The sequence below is a fragment of the Mustela erminea genome, chromosome 5 (assembly GCF_009829155.1).
Source record: "Mustela erminea isolate mMusErm1 chromosome 5, mMusErm1.Pri, whole genome shotgun sequence".
Classification (NCBI taxonomy): Eukaryota; Metazoa; Chordata; class Mammalia; order Carnivora; family Mustelidae; genus Mustela; species Mustela erminea.
In genome coordinates this window covers 54,973,176-54,988,471 of record NC_045618.1, presented here as the reverse complement: position 1 = coordinate 54,988,471, position 15,296 = coordinate 54,973,176, and the positions used below count along the sequence as shown (strand labels likewise).

The 15,296-nt window shown below is 42.4% G+C and overlaps 1 protein-coding gene across 1 annotated transcript in view; it reads left to right on the top strand.

Moving 5' to 3' along the window:
- The window catches only part of RYR3 (ryanodine receptor 3), a 511,070-nt gene that overhangs the window by 355,449 nt on the left and 140,325 nt on the right, over nucleotides 1-15,296 (top strand). The window contains exons 40-41 of the mRNA XM_032343182.1: nucleotides 12,750-13,023; nucleotides 14,791-14,905. Coding sequence (XP_032199073.1) covers nucleotides 12,750-13,023; nucleotides 14,791-14,905 — 389 coding nt within the window. The remainder of the gene's footprint in view (nucleotides 1-12,749; nucleotides 13,024-14,790; nucleotides 14,906-15,296) is intronic.

Genomic DNA, 15,296 nt, shown 5'->3' with positions numbered 1-15,296 from the left:
TCGTTTTTGCTCTTGCTTCCCTTGCCTTTGGCGATGTTCCTAGGAAGATGTTGCTGCGGCTGAGGTCGAAGAGGTTGCTGCCTCTGTTCTCCTCAAGGATTTTGATGGATTCCTTTCACACATTGAGGTCCTTCATCCATTTTGAGTCTATTTTCGTGTGTGGTGTAAGGAAATGGTCCAATTTCATTTTTCTGCATGTGGCTGTCCAATTTTCCCAGCACCATTTATTGAAGAGGCTGTCTTTTTTCCATTGGACATTCTTTCCTGCTTTGTTGAAGATTAGTTGACTGTAGAGTTGAGGGTCTATTTCTGGGCTCTCTATTCTGTTCCATTGATCTATGTGTCTGTTTTTATGCCAGTACCATGCTGTCTTGATGATGACAGCTTTGTAATAGAGCTTGAAGTCTGGAATTGTGATGCCACCAACGTTGGCTTTCTTTTTCAATATCCCTTTGGCTATTCGAGGTCTTTTCTGGTTCCATATAAATTTTAGAATTATTTGTTCCATTTCTTTGAAAAATATGGATGGTACTTTGATAGGAATTGCATTAAATGTGTAGATTGCTTTAGGTAGCATAGACATTTTCACAATATTTATTCTTCCAATCCAGGAGCATGGAACATTTTTCCATTTCTTTGTGTCTTCCTCAATTTCTTTCATGAGTACTTTATAGTTTTCTGAGTATAGATTCTATGCCTCTTTGGTTAGGTTTATTCCTAGGTATCTTATGGTTTGGGGTGCAATTGTAAATGGGATTGACTCCTTAATTTCTCTTTCTTCTGTCTTGTTGTTGGTGTAGAGAAATGCAACTGATTTCTGTGCATTGATTTTATATCCTGACACTTTACTGAATTCCTGTACAAGTTCTAGCAGTTTTGGAGTGGAGTCTTTTGGGTTTTCCACATATAGTATCATATCATCTGCGAAGAGTGATAATTTGACTTCTTCTTTGCCGATTTGGATGCCTTTAATTTCCTTTTGTTGTCTGATTGCTGAGGCTAGGACCTCTAGTACTATGTTGAATAGCAGTGGTGATAATGGACATCCCTGCTGTGTTCCTGACCTTAGCGGAAAAGCTTTCAGTTTTTCTCCATTGAGAATGATATTTGTGGTGGGTTTTTCATAGATGGCTTTGATGATATTGAGGTATGTGCCCTCTATCCCTACACTTTGAAGAGTTTTGATCAGGAAGGGATGCTGTACTTTGTCAAATGCTTTTTAAGCATCTATTGAGAGTATCATATGGTTCTTGTTCTTTCTTTTATTGATGTATTGTATCACATTGACTGATTTGCGGATGTTGAACCAACCTTGCAGCCCTGGAATAAATCCCACTTGGTCATGGTGAATAATCCTTTTAATGTACTATTGAATCCTATTGGCTAGTATTTTGGTGAGAATTTTCGCATCTGTGTTCATCAAGGATATTGGTCTATAGCTCTCTTTTTTGATGGGATCCTTGTCTGGTTTTGGGATCAAGGTGATGCTGGCCTCATAAAATGAGTTTGGAAGTTTTCCTTCCATTTCTATTTTTTGGAACAATTTCAGGAGAATAGGAATTAGTTCTTCTTTAAATGTTTGGTAGAATTCCCCTGGGAAGCCGTCTGGCCCTGGGCTTTTGTTTGTTTGGAGATTTTTAATGACTGTTTCAATCTCCTTACTGGTTATGGGTCTGTTCAGGCTTTCTATTTCTTCCTGGCTCAGTTGTGGTAGTTTACATGTTTCTAGGAATGCATCCATTTCTTCCAGATTGTCAAATTTGTTGGCGTAGAGTTGCTCATAGTATGTTCTTATAATAGTTTGTATTTCTTTGGTTTTAGTTGTGATCTCTCCTCTTTCATTCATGATTTTATTTATTTGGGTCCTTTCTCTTTTCTTTTTGATAAGTTGGGCCAGGGGTTTATCAATTTTATTAATTCTTTCAAAGAACAAGCTCCTAGTTTCGTTGATTTGTTCTATTGTTTTTTTGGTTTCTATTTCATTGGTTTCTGCTCTGATCTTTATGATTTCTCTTCTCCTGCTGGGCTTAGGGTTTCTTTCTTGTTCTTTCTCCAGCTCCTTTAGGTGTAGGGTTAGGTTGTGTACCTGAGACCTTTCTTGTTTCTTGAGAAAGGCTGTACTGCTATATATTTTCCTCTCAGGACTGCCTTTGTTGTGTCCCACAGATTTTGAACCATTGTATTTTCATTACCATTTGTTTCCATGATTTTTTTCAATTCTTCTTTAATTTCCCGGTTGACCCATTCATTCTTTAGAAGGATGCTGTTTAGTCTCCATGTATTTGGGTTCTTTCCCAACTTCCTTTTGTGGTTGAGTTTTAGCTTTAGAGCATTGTGGTCTGAAAACATGCAGGGAATGATCCCAATCTTTTGATACCGATTGAGTCCTGATTTAGGACCGAGGATGTGATCTATTCTGGAGAATGTTCCATGTGCACTAGAGAAGAATGTGTATTCTGTTGCTTTGGGATGAAATGTTCTGAATATATCTGTGATGTCCATCTGGTCCAGTGTGTCGTTTAAGGCCTTTATTTCCTTGTTGATCTTTTGCTTGGATGAGCTGTCCATTTCAGTGAGGGGAATGTTAAAGTCCCCTACTATTATTGTATTATTGTTGATGTGTTTCTTTGATTTTGTTATTAATTGGTTTATATAGTTGGCTGCTCCCACGTTGGGGGCATAGATATTTAAAATTGTTAGATCTTCTTGTTGGACAGACCCTTTGAGTATGATATAGTGTCCTTCCTCATCTCTTATTATAGTCTTTGGCTTAAAATCTAATTGATCTGATATAAGGATTGCCACTCCTGCTTTCTTCTGATGTCCATTAGCATGGTAAATTCTTTTCCACCGCCTCACTTTAAATCTGGAGGTGTCTTCCGGCTAAAATGAGTTTCTTGGAGGCAACATATAGATGGGTTTTGTTTTTTTATCCATTCTGATACCCTGTGTCTTTTGACAGGGGCATTTAGCCCATTAACATTCAGGGTAACTATTGAGAGATATGAATTTAGTGCCATTGTATTGCCTGTAAGGTGACTGTTACTGTATATGGTCTCTGTTCCTTTCTGATCTACCACTTGTAGGCTCTCTCTTTGCTTAGAGGACCCCTTTCAATATTTCCTGTAGAGCTGGTTTGGTGTTTGCAAATTCTTTCAGTTTTTGTTTGTCCTGGAAGCTTTTAATCTCTCCTTCTATTTTCAATGATAGCCTAGCTGGATATAGTATTCTTGGCTGCATGTTTTTCTCGTTTAGTGCTCTGAAAATATCATGCCAGCTCTTTCTGGACTGCCAGGTCTCTGTGGATAGGTCAGCTGCTAATCTAATATTTTTACCATTGTATGGTACAGACTTCTTTTCCCGGGCTGCTTTCAGGATTTTCTCTTTGTCACTAAGACTTGTCAATTTTACTATTAGGTGACGGGGTGTGGGCCTGTTCTTATTGATTTTGAGGGGCGTTCTCTGAACCTCCTGAATTTTGATGCTCGTTCCCTTTGCCATATTGGGGAAATTCTCCCCAATAATTCTCTCCAGCATACCTTCTGCTCCCCTCTCTCTTTCTTCTTCTTCTGGAATCCCTATTATTCTAATGTTGCTTCGTCTTATGGTGTCACTTATCTCTCGAATTCTCCCCTTGTGGTCCAGTAGCTGTTTGTCCCTCTTTTGCTCAGCTTCTTTATTCTCTGTCATTTGGTCTTCTATATCACTAATTCTTTCTTCTGCCTCATTTATCCTAGCAGTGAGAGCCTCCATTTTTGATTGCACCTCATTAATAGCTTTTTTGATTTCAACTTGGTTAGATTTTAGTTCTTTTATTTCTCCGGAAAGGGCTTTTATATCTCCCGAGAGGGTTTCTCTAATATCTTCCATGCCTTTTTCAAGCCCGGCTAGAACCTTGAGAATTGTCATTCTGAACTCTAGATCTGACATATTACCAATGTCTGTATTGATTAGGTCCCTAGCCTTCGGTACTGCCTCTTGTTCTTTTTTTTGTGTTGAATTTTTCCGTCTTGTCATTTTGCCCAGATAAGGGTATATGAAGGAGCAAGTAAAATACTAAAAGGGTGGCAACAACCCCAGGAAAATATGCTTTAACCAAATCAGAAGAGATCCCAAATCGTGAGGGGGGAGAAAGGGGATAAAAAGAGGTTCAAAAAGGAAGAAAGAAAAAAAAAGAGAAAAAAAAAGAAAACGAATAAAGAAAAATATAAAAAAGAAAAAATATATATATTAGATAAACTAGTTAAAAAACATTAAAAAAGAAAAGGGTAAAAATTAAGAAAAAAAAATTTTACCCGAAGGCGAGAAAAAAGAAAAAAAATAATAAAGAAAAAGAAAAAAATTAAATTAACTGCAAGACTAAAAAAAAAATCACAGGGAGAAAGCCATGAGTTCCGTGCTTTGCTTTCTCCTCCTCTGGAATTCTGCTGCTCTCCTTGGTTATGAAACTGCACTCCTTGGTAGGTGAACTTGGTCCTGGCTGGATTTCTTGTTGATCTTTTGGGGGAGGGGCCTGGTGTAGTGATTCCCAAGTGTCTTTGCCCCAGGTGGAATTGCACCGCCCTTACCAGGGTCCGGGCTGAGTAATCCGCTCAGGTTTGCTTTCAGGAGCTTTTGTTCCCTGAGCGCTTTCCGTAGAGTTCCAGAGGACGGGAATACAAATGGCGGCCTCCTGGTCTCCGCCCAGAGGAGCCAAGAGCCCGGGGCCCCACTCCTCAGTGCGCCCTCAGAGAACAGCACCCAGTTACTCCCGTCTGCCTGACCTCCGGCCGCACTCCGAGCTCACCGAGCTTGCGACCGGTTCAAGGTAACACCAAGCTGCGAGCTTACTGTCGGCTCTGTCTCTGTAGCTGGCTTTCCCGTTCCAATACCCACAAGCTCTGCGACACTCAGACACCCCTGATCCTTCTGTAACCCTGCGGGACCTGAGGCCACGCTGACCCCGCGGGGGCTTCGCCCCGGTTTAGCCTCTGGAGCGATGTCCCTCAGCGGAACAGACTTTTAAAAGTCCCGATTTTGTGCTCCATTGCTCCGCCGCTTGCCGGGAGCCAGCCCCTCCCCCCGGGGTCTATCTTCCCGTCGCTTTGGATTCACGTCTCCACCAGACCTACCTTTCAGAAAGTGGTTGTTTTTCTGTTTCCAGAATTGCTGTTCTTCTTCTCTTCGATCTGCCGATGGATTTGTAGGTGTTTGCAATCTTTAGATAAGCTATCTAGCTGATCTCCGGCTAGCTGATGTAGTCTCAGCCTGCTACTTCTCCGCCATCTTGACCCCTCCTAAATAATATATTTTTAAAAAAGAAAGAAATATTTAATTTCTGAGGTATCCTAAACATTTATTCATTCATTTATTTATTTATTTTCAGCATAACAGAATTCATTGTTTATGCACCACACCCAGTGCTCCATGCAATACGTGCCCTCCATAATACCCACCACCTGGATCTCCCAACCTCCCCCCACCCCCCCACCCCTTCAAAGCCCTCAGGTTGTCAGAGTCCATAGTCTCTCATGGTTCACCTCCCCTTCCAATTTCCCTCAACTCCCTTCTCCTCTCCATCTCCCCATGTCCCCCATGTTATTTGTTATGCTCCACAAATAAGTGAAACCATAGGATAATTGACCCTCTCTGCTTGACTTATTTCACTCAGCATAATCTCTTCCAGTCCCGTCCATGTTGCTACAAAAGTTGGGTATTCATCCTTTCTGATGGAGGCATAATACTCTGTAGTGTATACGGACCACATCTTCTTTATCCATTCATCTGTTGAAGGGCATCTTGGTTCTTTCCACAGTTTGGTGACTGTGGCCATTGCTGCTATAAACATTGGGGTACAGATGGCCCTTTTTTCACTACATCTGTATCTTTGGGGTCAATACCCAGTAGTGCAATTGCAGGGTCATAGGGAAGCTCTATTTTTAATTTCTTGAGGAATCTCCACACTGTTCTTCAAAGTGGCTATACCAACTTGCATTCCCACCAACAGTGTAAGAGGGTTCCCCTTTCTCCACATGCTCTCCAACACACGTTGTTTCCTGTCTTGCTAATTTTGGCCATTCTAACTGGTGTAAAAGTGGTATCTCAATGTGGTTTTAATTTGAATCTCCCTGATGGCTAGTGATGATAAACATTTTTTCATGTGTCTGATAGCCATTTGAATGTCTTCATTGGAGAAGTGTCTGTTTATGTCTTCTGCCCATTTTTTGACATGATTATCTGTTTTGTGTGTGTTGAGTTTGAGAAGTTCTTTATAGATCCTAGATATCAACCTTTTGTCTATACTGTCATTTGCAAATATCTTCTCCCATTCCGTGGGTTGCCTCTTTGTTTTGTTGACTATTTCCTTTGCTGTGCAGAAGCTTTTGATTTTGATGAAGTCCCAAAAGTTCATTTTTGCTTTTGTTTCCTTTGCCTTTGGGGACATATCTTGAAAGAAGTTGCTGTGGCTGATATCGAAGAGGTTACTGCCTATGTTCTCCTCTAGGATTCTGATGGATTCCTGTCTCATTTGATGTCTTTTATCCATTTCGATAAACAATTCCTTAAAATGCAGTTTCTAGATCGTAGATTTGATATAATTGCCTAAATGTGACTATCCCTAATTACCCTAATTGTGAAAGTGGAACAAGTTAGAATGTTAATAATAATTTCTTAAATGAAGCCATTTGTAATTATCAAGGGAACCACATATACATGACTCGTTTCACTAAGACAGTCTGTTTTCTACAATTCCTTTCTCATCATAAAACAAATGATGGGTTACACATCTCTTTGCTTTTTGGAAAGCACACCATAGCTTTAAAAAAAAACCTCATGGGCTAAACCATCTAGTGCACTTGACAAGGCCTTCTTGAAACAGTGGTTGAAAATCCTAGAGCTGTGGCAAAGAGTATGAAAGCAACTTTATCATGTGTGGTGGGGGATCTGAGTGGGGTTATGGGACGTGTGTGAGTAAAACGAGGCCATACATTAGAGCAAATAATAGAATTAACCTCCCCATCCCACCCCTTTCCTTTATCCTGGAGTCTTTCTCCCTCAGGAGTCCTGTTTCTTATGCATAGTAAAGTGTCTTTTTAGTCATTAAAGGGTAGCATTTCCAAAGAGGATCTTAGAAAAGCAGCAGAAATGAAATCAGTATTTAGTGGTGACTGCTCTTAATATATCTGTGATTATGAAAGAGGTTCAAAATATCTCAAGAATTGACTCCCTTCAATGTTTGAAAATCCTACCAAATTTGTCAGCATTACACCATTGATACCAGAAAAACGTAGAAGTATTTACTACAGGGACTGCTTGTGTGAATCAGCTCTTGAAAGAAAATGGCATTTCAAAGTAGCCATAGCAAAGGGAAGTGTTTTTCCCATCAGGTGGTTTCATCCATCCCTGGCACGGCTTTCTTAACTTCCCGGTAGAGCTTTTTCTTCCCTACTTCTCTAGTCTCCATGCAGTGTGGACCTCTCTGAGAAATACAAAGAGCTTTAGAGCAAAGACACATTGGGAAGAAAGTAAGAGAGGAAGATCTGATCATTTCTCCAATTTCTTGGGAATTTTTCTATAACTAGAGAAGTTGTACGTTCTTATGGATTGTCTTATTTCCTCAATGTATGTGGACAACAGTTTTACTCATTATCTTACACTTCTTCATTAAATGCCTTGCATGTACGTATCTAGGATCTAGTAAGCCACTGCGAGTAATCATTGTGTCTTGAAATAGTTTCATACAGATGAGTTACCTCAGAGTTATCACTTGACTGGCTGGCTCATTTAGGAGTTGACAAAACTGGAGGTGACAGCTATTCCGATGAGGACGGCAGACACTTGTGAGTGAGATTTGTCCTGAGGCCTGGATACCCAGTGGCTCCAGAACAAAGCCTTCCGTAGGCGACGGCCCTGGTTTCTAATATTAATGAGAATAACCTCACTGTGGAAGGGTCAACTAATGTGGGGCAAAGGGTTGAGTGCCTCCGTCCCTGTCCTGTAGCCCACTTCTCTGCGTGCCTGATTGCACTGGCTACAAGCAGGCTAAACAAGGCCATGCAGCCTCCGTGTGAAGAGCTCCCACCCCCTTCTTGCTCTGAAGATGACTGAGCTTGTTCCCAATTTGATGTAAAGAGAAAACCTTCAGGCTGGCAGGGAGCCCCCCTTGGAGATGCAGGAACAACGGCCAGGGTCCTTCCTGACTGCCAGGATTCAACTTTCAAAACAATGCGTCTTTAATCCTCATTTGATTTCTCAGGGTGAGGTGTCTTACTCATCTTATACTCACATTTAACCTACCTCCCATCCAGAAGCATACATAGAAAGCTTCCTAAGCTGTAACTTTCCAAGTTCACATGTCAGCTACTGGATGACAATCACACAGCCTAACGGAACAGGGCTCTAGCTTAGCTGGAGGGAAGGCTTCGCTTCCTGATCACTGCTATCATCTCAGCATGGCTGCTTTTGTATAAATCAGGGCTTCTTGAACTTTCTAGTCTTAGGAGCCCTTTTACACTCTTAAGAATTGTCAAGGACCTCATAAAACTTTAGCTTCTGTGGAATATATCTATCAATATTGCTGAATTAGAATTTAAAACAAAATTTTAAAGCATTTACTTCATTTAAAAGTAACAAAAACCCTATTATGTATCATGTAAATAATATATTTCTGTGAGAAATGGCAGTTTTTCAAAACAAAGCAAAGATAACGAGATGAGCCACATTGTTTTGCATTTTTATAAATCTCGAACGTTTGACTGAATAGAAGATAGCTGGGCTCTTATACCTAGTTAAAGAATAGGAGTAACACTGGTCTCAAAGAGATACATAGCTAGAAAGGGGCAGGGTATTTTAATAGTCTTTTTCAGATAATTGGGTTTATTCCTCTTTGATATTACATTAAAGCTCAACAAGTAGTAGGTTCTCAAAAACTCATTGCCATGTAGAACCTGAAACCACATTAAGAACATTTTTGTACTTGGTTATATAAAAACTCACTGGTCTATCTTTCATTTGACTAGGTCTTTTACCCATGAATGTTTTTGTAACACAAGGCCATTGGTCATTTGGAAACTACTGGTTCACCAAGTCATGAAGAACTTCCAAATGTTGACATATTTCATTATAAGATGTTTTAGAAATCACATTTGTTAACATCAACAATTTAATCAGAAGGTCTTTAAATACTGAGAAGCTGTCAAACTCACTGTGACACATAAACATTTTCTAAAATTCTAGTTTTCACTTGAGAGCCCAAATTATATTCTTGGCAACAGAAACTCCCCATTGTTTTCCTTGAAGTGACGAGCTTGCTTCTTTTATTTATAAGAATACGTCTGTCATTCACCCAACTCTAATGAACCAGCCTGGCTCGTCTGCATTCTTTTGATTAAAAGTGTATTCCATGAGCCGAGCAGCCAGTTGGCTCCACAACTCCAACAACCGCACCAGCACTTCTCCTCACAAAGGCCTCTGACCTCCCATTTGCAGCAGGGGTGTTGTAGGCCTACTTCCCTTTTTATCCCACAGGAGATTGAGAAAATGCATACTCATGTGTTTATTAGTAATAAAATTAATAATTTTGTCTTTCACATGGGACATTCTTATGTGAAACTGGGCATCTTTCTGGGGCTGTGTAGGTGAAATTTGGTGTTTGATGCTATTGCCTTGATTCCCTCTACAGCACCCCCAGTTGCACCCACATTGCTTCTGCACTGTCAGGCTAGCTGTCAACACAGTAAAAATGCAAGTAACATTAGGATGATTATGAAAACATGTTTGGCCTCGCAAACCACCTAAAGGGCCTAGGCTCCCTAAGGCTCTATGGACCATGCTTTTACAACTACTGGAATAGATAGTAGACTAGTTAACCTTTATTAACCTCATAATGTGTGCCATACATGATTAGAGGCATTGATTATTTTAATCCTCAGTTGTTCAGATATATGAAGAGCCTACCGCATTCTAGAAAACATATTCTTTTTAACCTCTGAACCCTGGTACATTTATGCCGCTCTGCTGCCGGCGTGTGGGAGCTAATTAAAATCTGAGGAATCTTCAATAGCATTGCTTCCAGGGGTATGAAAACTCCATCTACTTAGTCCCAGAGGTGTTCAGAGCTTTAGAAATTCATTGACTCAGCTTGGGTTTGCTTAGTGGGTGCTGGGTCTCTAGTGTATGCCAGGCCACAAAATATGCCGTCCGTTCAAGGCTGTTGGGAATATTTGCTCCCCTGCCATCCCTCCCCCATCTTCTTTCTTCTCGTAGTTATTCTTTCTATCAATTTCTGGACTTCCATCTCACAATTTAAAACCCTCCCCTACAAGAATGGCCTTAAATGTCATGCATTCACTGAATTATATCTGTCCATCAATAACACAACTGTAAGTCTTGCTTTTTCTGTCAGAGTCTTGGTGCCATGTTTTCATTTTAACTGAGATTCCACTGAGTCACCTGCACATAATCATTTATCCCATTCTCTCACATTTGCTGGAAGGCTGGCCTGTACTGAGAACCCATGGGGTGCTTCCTGCTCTGCTTTTTCAGATAAAGGGCTGTCTCCTTTCTCATTTGCCCTCTCAAGAGGTGTTTTACTGTAAATGCTCCTTTCTCTATAAATGTTGATTTGGGTTATTATATCACTGTGGAGCTAAGAGCTCACCCAAATCCTGAACTAATCTGAAAGCCACGTTAAGGGAAAACTAATTTATTTAGTGTCCTTAGGACTCTGTAAAACTTCCTGTTGACAAGAGGATGGTCCTTGAGCTGACTAACAGTTCTAGTTGTTGCTTTTTCTTGCTTGACAGGGACTGTGATGTGTATGATCTCAGCAGAGAATTTGGTTGTTAGTGGAGAAAACCATAATACTTTCAGGTCAGGAGGTAGGCCGAAGGGGCTACAGGACTAAAAAAAACTTCCATTGGGTCCAAGAGTGTGTATTGTATGGTTTTGTCATGCTTTCATTCCTTACCGTGACTATTAACTGGCAGAAACAAGAACTCTTATATTTATTTGGCAAGTGAGGAAATGGGTTCTTGACAGAAGCCCAGCCTGTCCTATAAAATAACTGATTTCCCCCCAGAGGATAGAGACATTACCTAACCTAACAGATATTAGTCAGCAATCCCTGACTAGTGAGGTCTCTTAGGAACATCTTTTAACTTTGTTTTTCTCTGCTCTGGGGATCCTTTTTTAAGTTTTGCAGCCTGTCTCCCGTCTGAACCTCCAACACCCACAGGGTTGATAGACCCAGCAGTAAGTTAAATTCATCCTTTATATCTAGATCTCTCCTAAAGCTTTGGTAACAAAGTTCTATTTTTATATCCTCATGATGAGCCAAGACTGTATGTAGAGCAGACATCTGCCATATATAATGACATGGAGGTAGAAAACTAGACGATTAGAGGTGGCACAGGCTACCAAAGGCACCTATCTGAGCTTATTCCAAGTTTCTTCACTGATGGACTCAGTAACCTTTATTGTCCCCTGAGCTCTGCCTTTAACATCAGGTCTGAATTAAGGTCTTGGTGCCATCCATACCTTGTGGGAATGTGATAGGCAGAGCCAGACTTGGAGACAATTGTGGTTAAGAGTAGCAATTGTGATTTCTCACCCCTGTGTGTGTGTTTGCGTGCGTGTGTGTGTGTGTGTGTGTGAGAGAGAGAGAGAGAGAGAGACACACACACACACATGGGGAGGGGGTGTGCAGTGCCCTCCCAGCCATTCTGGCACGCCCTCTTTCACCCTGTCCTCCACCTCAGATCTGCCTCTCCCTTCTGACCACCCTCCCATACCAGTGCCACTCAGCTTTTTTCAAGAGCCTCTCAATCCACCCTCTGAAGGTTCCATGGCTGCTCTGTTCCCACTTCAATGACCTCTCCTTGACCTGTGCAGCCAGTGGTATTTCTGTGCAACCTGTATGAGCCCTGGTAACTTCTGAATTCCAAGCCCTCCTGGCTTTTCTCTTGACACTTGTAAAAGTGGTGGTGAGGCAGGGTTCGCTGACCCCTGCCAAAGATTCAGGGCAACACAGTCTCTTCAAGGGTCTGATGGTCAGTGGTCCAGCTGCAAAGTCTTCAGACCTTATAGCATGTTCTCCTTCTACTTCTCTCCTTCTCCTAACAGAGTTTTATGTATATGTCATCCAAAATACCTTCTGGAGTTCTGGAGTTGATGGCACGGCTTACTCAGTTCATGGTGTGTGGTATATTTAATGTACTTGGGGAATATTATCCATGGTAGAGAAAATCCAGGGCTTAATATCACTTGTCTCCAAAAAGCCAGTGACCAGTTTCACCTTCTCATACCTTTTCCACCCCCCCAGCCACCCCAAAACTAATTACTCCCCACTCTGTCCTATGGCACTTGTACATTTTGGTATTTATTACACCGTGTTATAAAATAAAGACAACATTTTTTTTTATTAAATCAAAATGAAAATGTAAAGAACCAAGCTATGAGGCCCTGAAGACAAGGACAGTATCTTACTTAGTCTTCTGTTTCTAGTATCAGTTCAAATGTCATTTACTCAAAATAAAATATTTAGTACTCGAATTAAAAAATGCAATATTCTTTTATTGTAGTATGGTTCACACACATGTCTTTCGATGATATATTTCACTTCTCTGCATGTTACAGTCCACCCTTAGGAAAAGAATGTTTTAACCTTGAGCACTGATGTTGTGTCCCTGTCGAACGGAGTGGCTGAGAGACACAGCTCTCTCCCTGTACCACGATAGGCTCCATAGCGGTCCTCCCTGTTGCCCTTCTAGCCACCTTGAAGGAGCTCATCTCACAGACCATGATCCGCTGGGCCCAGGAGGACCAGATCCAGGATGCGGAGTTGGTCCGAATGATGTTCAGCCTCCTTCAGAGACAGTACGACAGCATCGGGGAGCTGCTGCAGGCCCTGCGGAAGACGTACACCATCAGCCAGGCCTCCGTGAGTGACACCATCAACCTGCTGGCCGCGCTGGGCCAGATCCGCTGCCTGCTCAGTGTCAGGATGGGCAAGGAGGAGGAGCTGCTCATGATCAACGGGCTGGGGTAGGTCGTTCTCCCTTGAGTGCAAGTCACTCAGGAGAACTGCGGGAGGGAAAGCTGGTCCACCTGGCCATATGGATGTTCCAGAATTCAGTTGTAGAAAATCCCTGCATGCTACCATCCTGATTTCATGCCTCATGGGATAAGAGTCTCGGTGAATCAGTCACCTTTGAGAACCGAGGAGACCAGACTGCAGGCTACAGAGGTGAAGGGATGTTGCCAGAAGCGGTGAGGAGGAATCTTAGAGAAAAGCAGTTACTTGGTGTGTGTCTGAAGAAAATAGCCCCAGGGAGGCAAGGAAAACAATTCAGAGGAAGGAACAGTGTGTTCAGCTCAACAAGACAGACGCGTTTTGAGCAGTTGAGCTTTTGACTGGAATTCTTCTGAGACTTCCCTCTGAGAAACTGCTGGCTGATCCCTCCCTGTGCCCAGGACTAACCCAGAGAGTCATTTCTGTTAGTTCTGCAAGGCACCTTTCCCCATAACAATAGCTCACGGCTCTTCCTTGGAAGCCATGCTGTCAAAAAGACAGCATTTTGGACATCAAAAAAGAGTTCCTTTAATTAGGTGGTGACGTTCCATTGTGTGGATGAGAAAAGCAAAGCCCGAAAAAGTTAACTGCCCAGCCCACAATGTTACTTGATGAAAATCAAGAACTAGGACCGCGACCTTCTTGCTTCCCCATGTTGCATCTCACTGTCCTGGAACAGCACACTGAAGGAACCCCCGCCCCAAGCCCCAGAAGAGGGACTTCAAGGATCCCTGGGTTGGGCCGGGGAAATGCAGTCATGCCTCAAATTCATTTGCACGGAAGAATCATGCATGTACGAGAAATGAAGAGACTCTTATGGGAAAAATAACCTGCAGAATTAGCTTGTCCCCTGGCCCTGGCAGTACACATAGCAGCAGTAAAAACTGGTGCTATTTCTTCTTAACAGCAGCCTGCCCTCAGGGGACAAGGGACAGCTGAGAGTAACCACCCAGAGAGGGATTACACAGCCCCCTCCCAGGCTGCTGCTGCATTTTGATTTGCCTTTATTGTGTGTGAATTCATACTGAATGATAGAAAAATACATTTTTTAATATTTCATTGTTAATTTCACTGGTTTTTTGAGGACCTCTGCCCCAGAATGTCATGGGTATCTAATACACAGTTGCCTTTAAGAAAGGGGTACAGCCCTATCATTAAGAAAACTGAAGTACACAGAGACTTAGATATAGGATGAGAGAAGGAAAAAAAATGTAAAAGACCCTGTGTACATGGAGGAGGAGAAATCCAGTAATTTGGGTTGTCTCAAAACTATTCCAAGCAAAAAGACAAAGGGTCGGGGGGCATGCCTGGGTAGTTCTCTCAGTTAAGTGTCTGTCTTCAGCTCAGGTCATGATCCCAGCATCCTGGGATCAAGTCCCCCATCAGGCTTCTTGCTCAGCCGGGAGCCTGCTTCTCCCTCTGCCTGCTGCTTCCCCTGCTTGTGCTCGCTCACTCTCTCTCAAATAAAATCTTTAAAGAAAAGAAAGACAAAGGGACAACTGTGTAATATGTCATTAGAAGGAAATGTCTCAAAGAAAGTACTTCATAGAAATAGGGCAAAATACTCCTATGAGCTAAAAAAAAGGCACTCTACATATATTCCAACTGACCTAGTACCTTCTCAGTACCTTCCAGCCTGTCACATTTGCATTCCTTCACCCCCGTGTCTGCGAATCTGTGTCCTCACCCCTGAATGTTCACAGAAGAAAGTTCTGAAGTCTGTCCCGTCTTTCCCATAGAGACATTATGAACAACAAGGTGTTTTACCAGCATCCCAACCTCATGCGAGTCCTTGGCATGCACGAGACGGTGATGGAGGTGATGGTGAACGTGCTGGGCGCAGAGAAGTCTCAGGTAAGGCTACAAGGAGAACTCAGCCAGAACTTGACCCCTAAGCAGGGCCGTGTGTTGCCTTGTTCACAGCCATGTGGCTGGCGTCTGTTGCCTCAGTGACCTCTCCCGGGGAGCGGGAGCGATGTGCATAAAGCCAGGAAGTAGCCAAGGGCCAGGACAGTGCTGCTGAATGGACTCCAGCCAGTGTAAGAACGCTGGCTCCTAAGGCTCAGAGCTTTACTCGCTCGTTCCACAAGGCTGGTCACCTGCTAAATTTACTTCCCGTACCCTTCAGTCCTGCTCCTTCCAAAACAGAATTCCTCTGGGTTCCACTTAGGAGCCTGGTATGTTTTGTGCTGGGTCAGGAGAATGCTGCTCAGAAGAACAAGGTCTTAATAACGAGCTGGGCAGC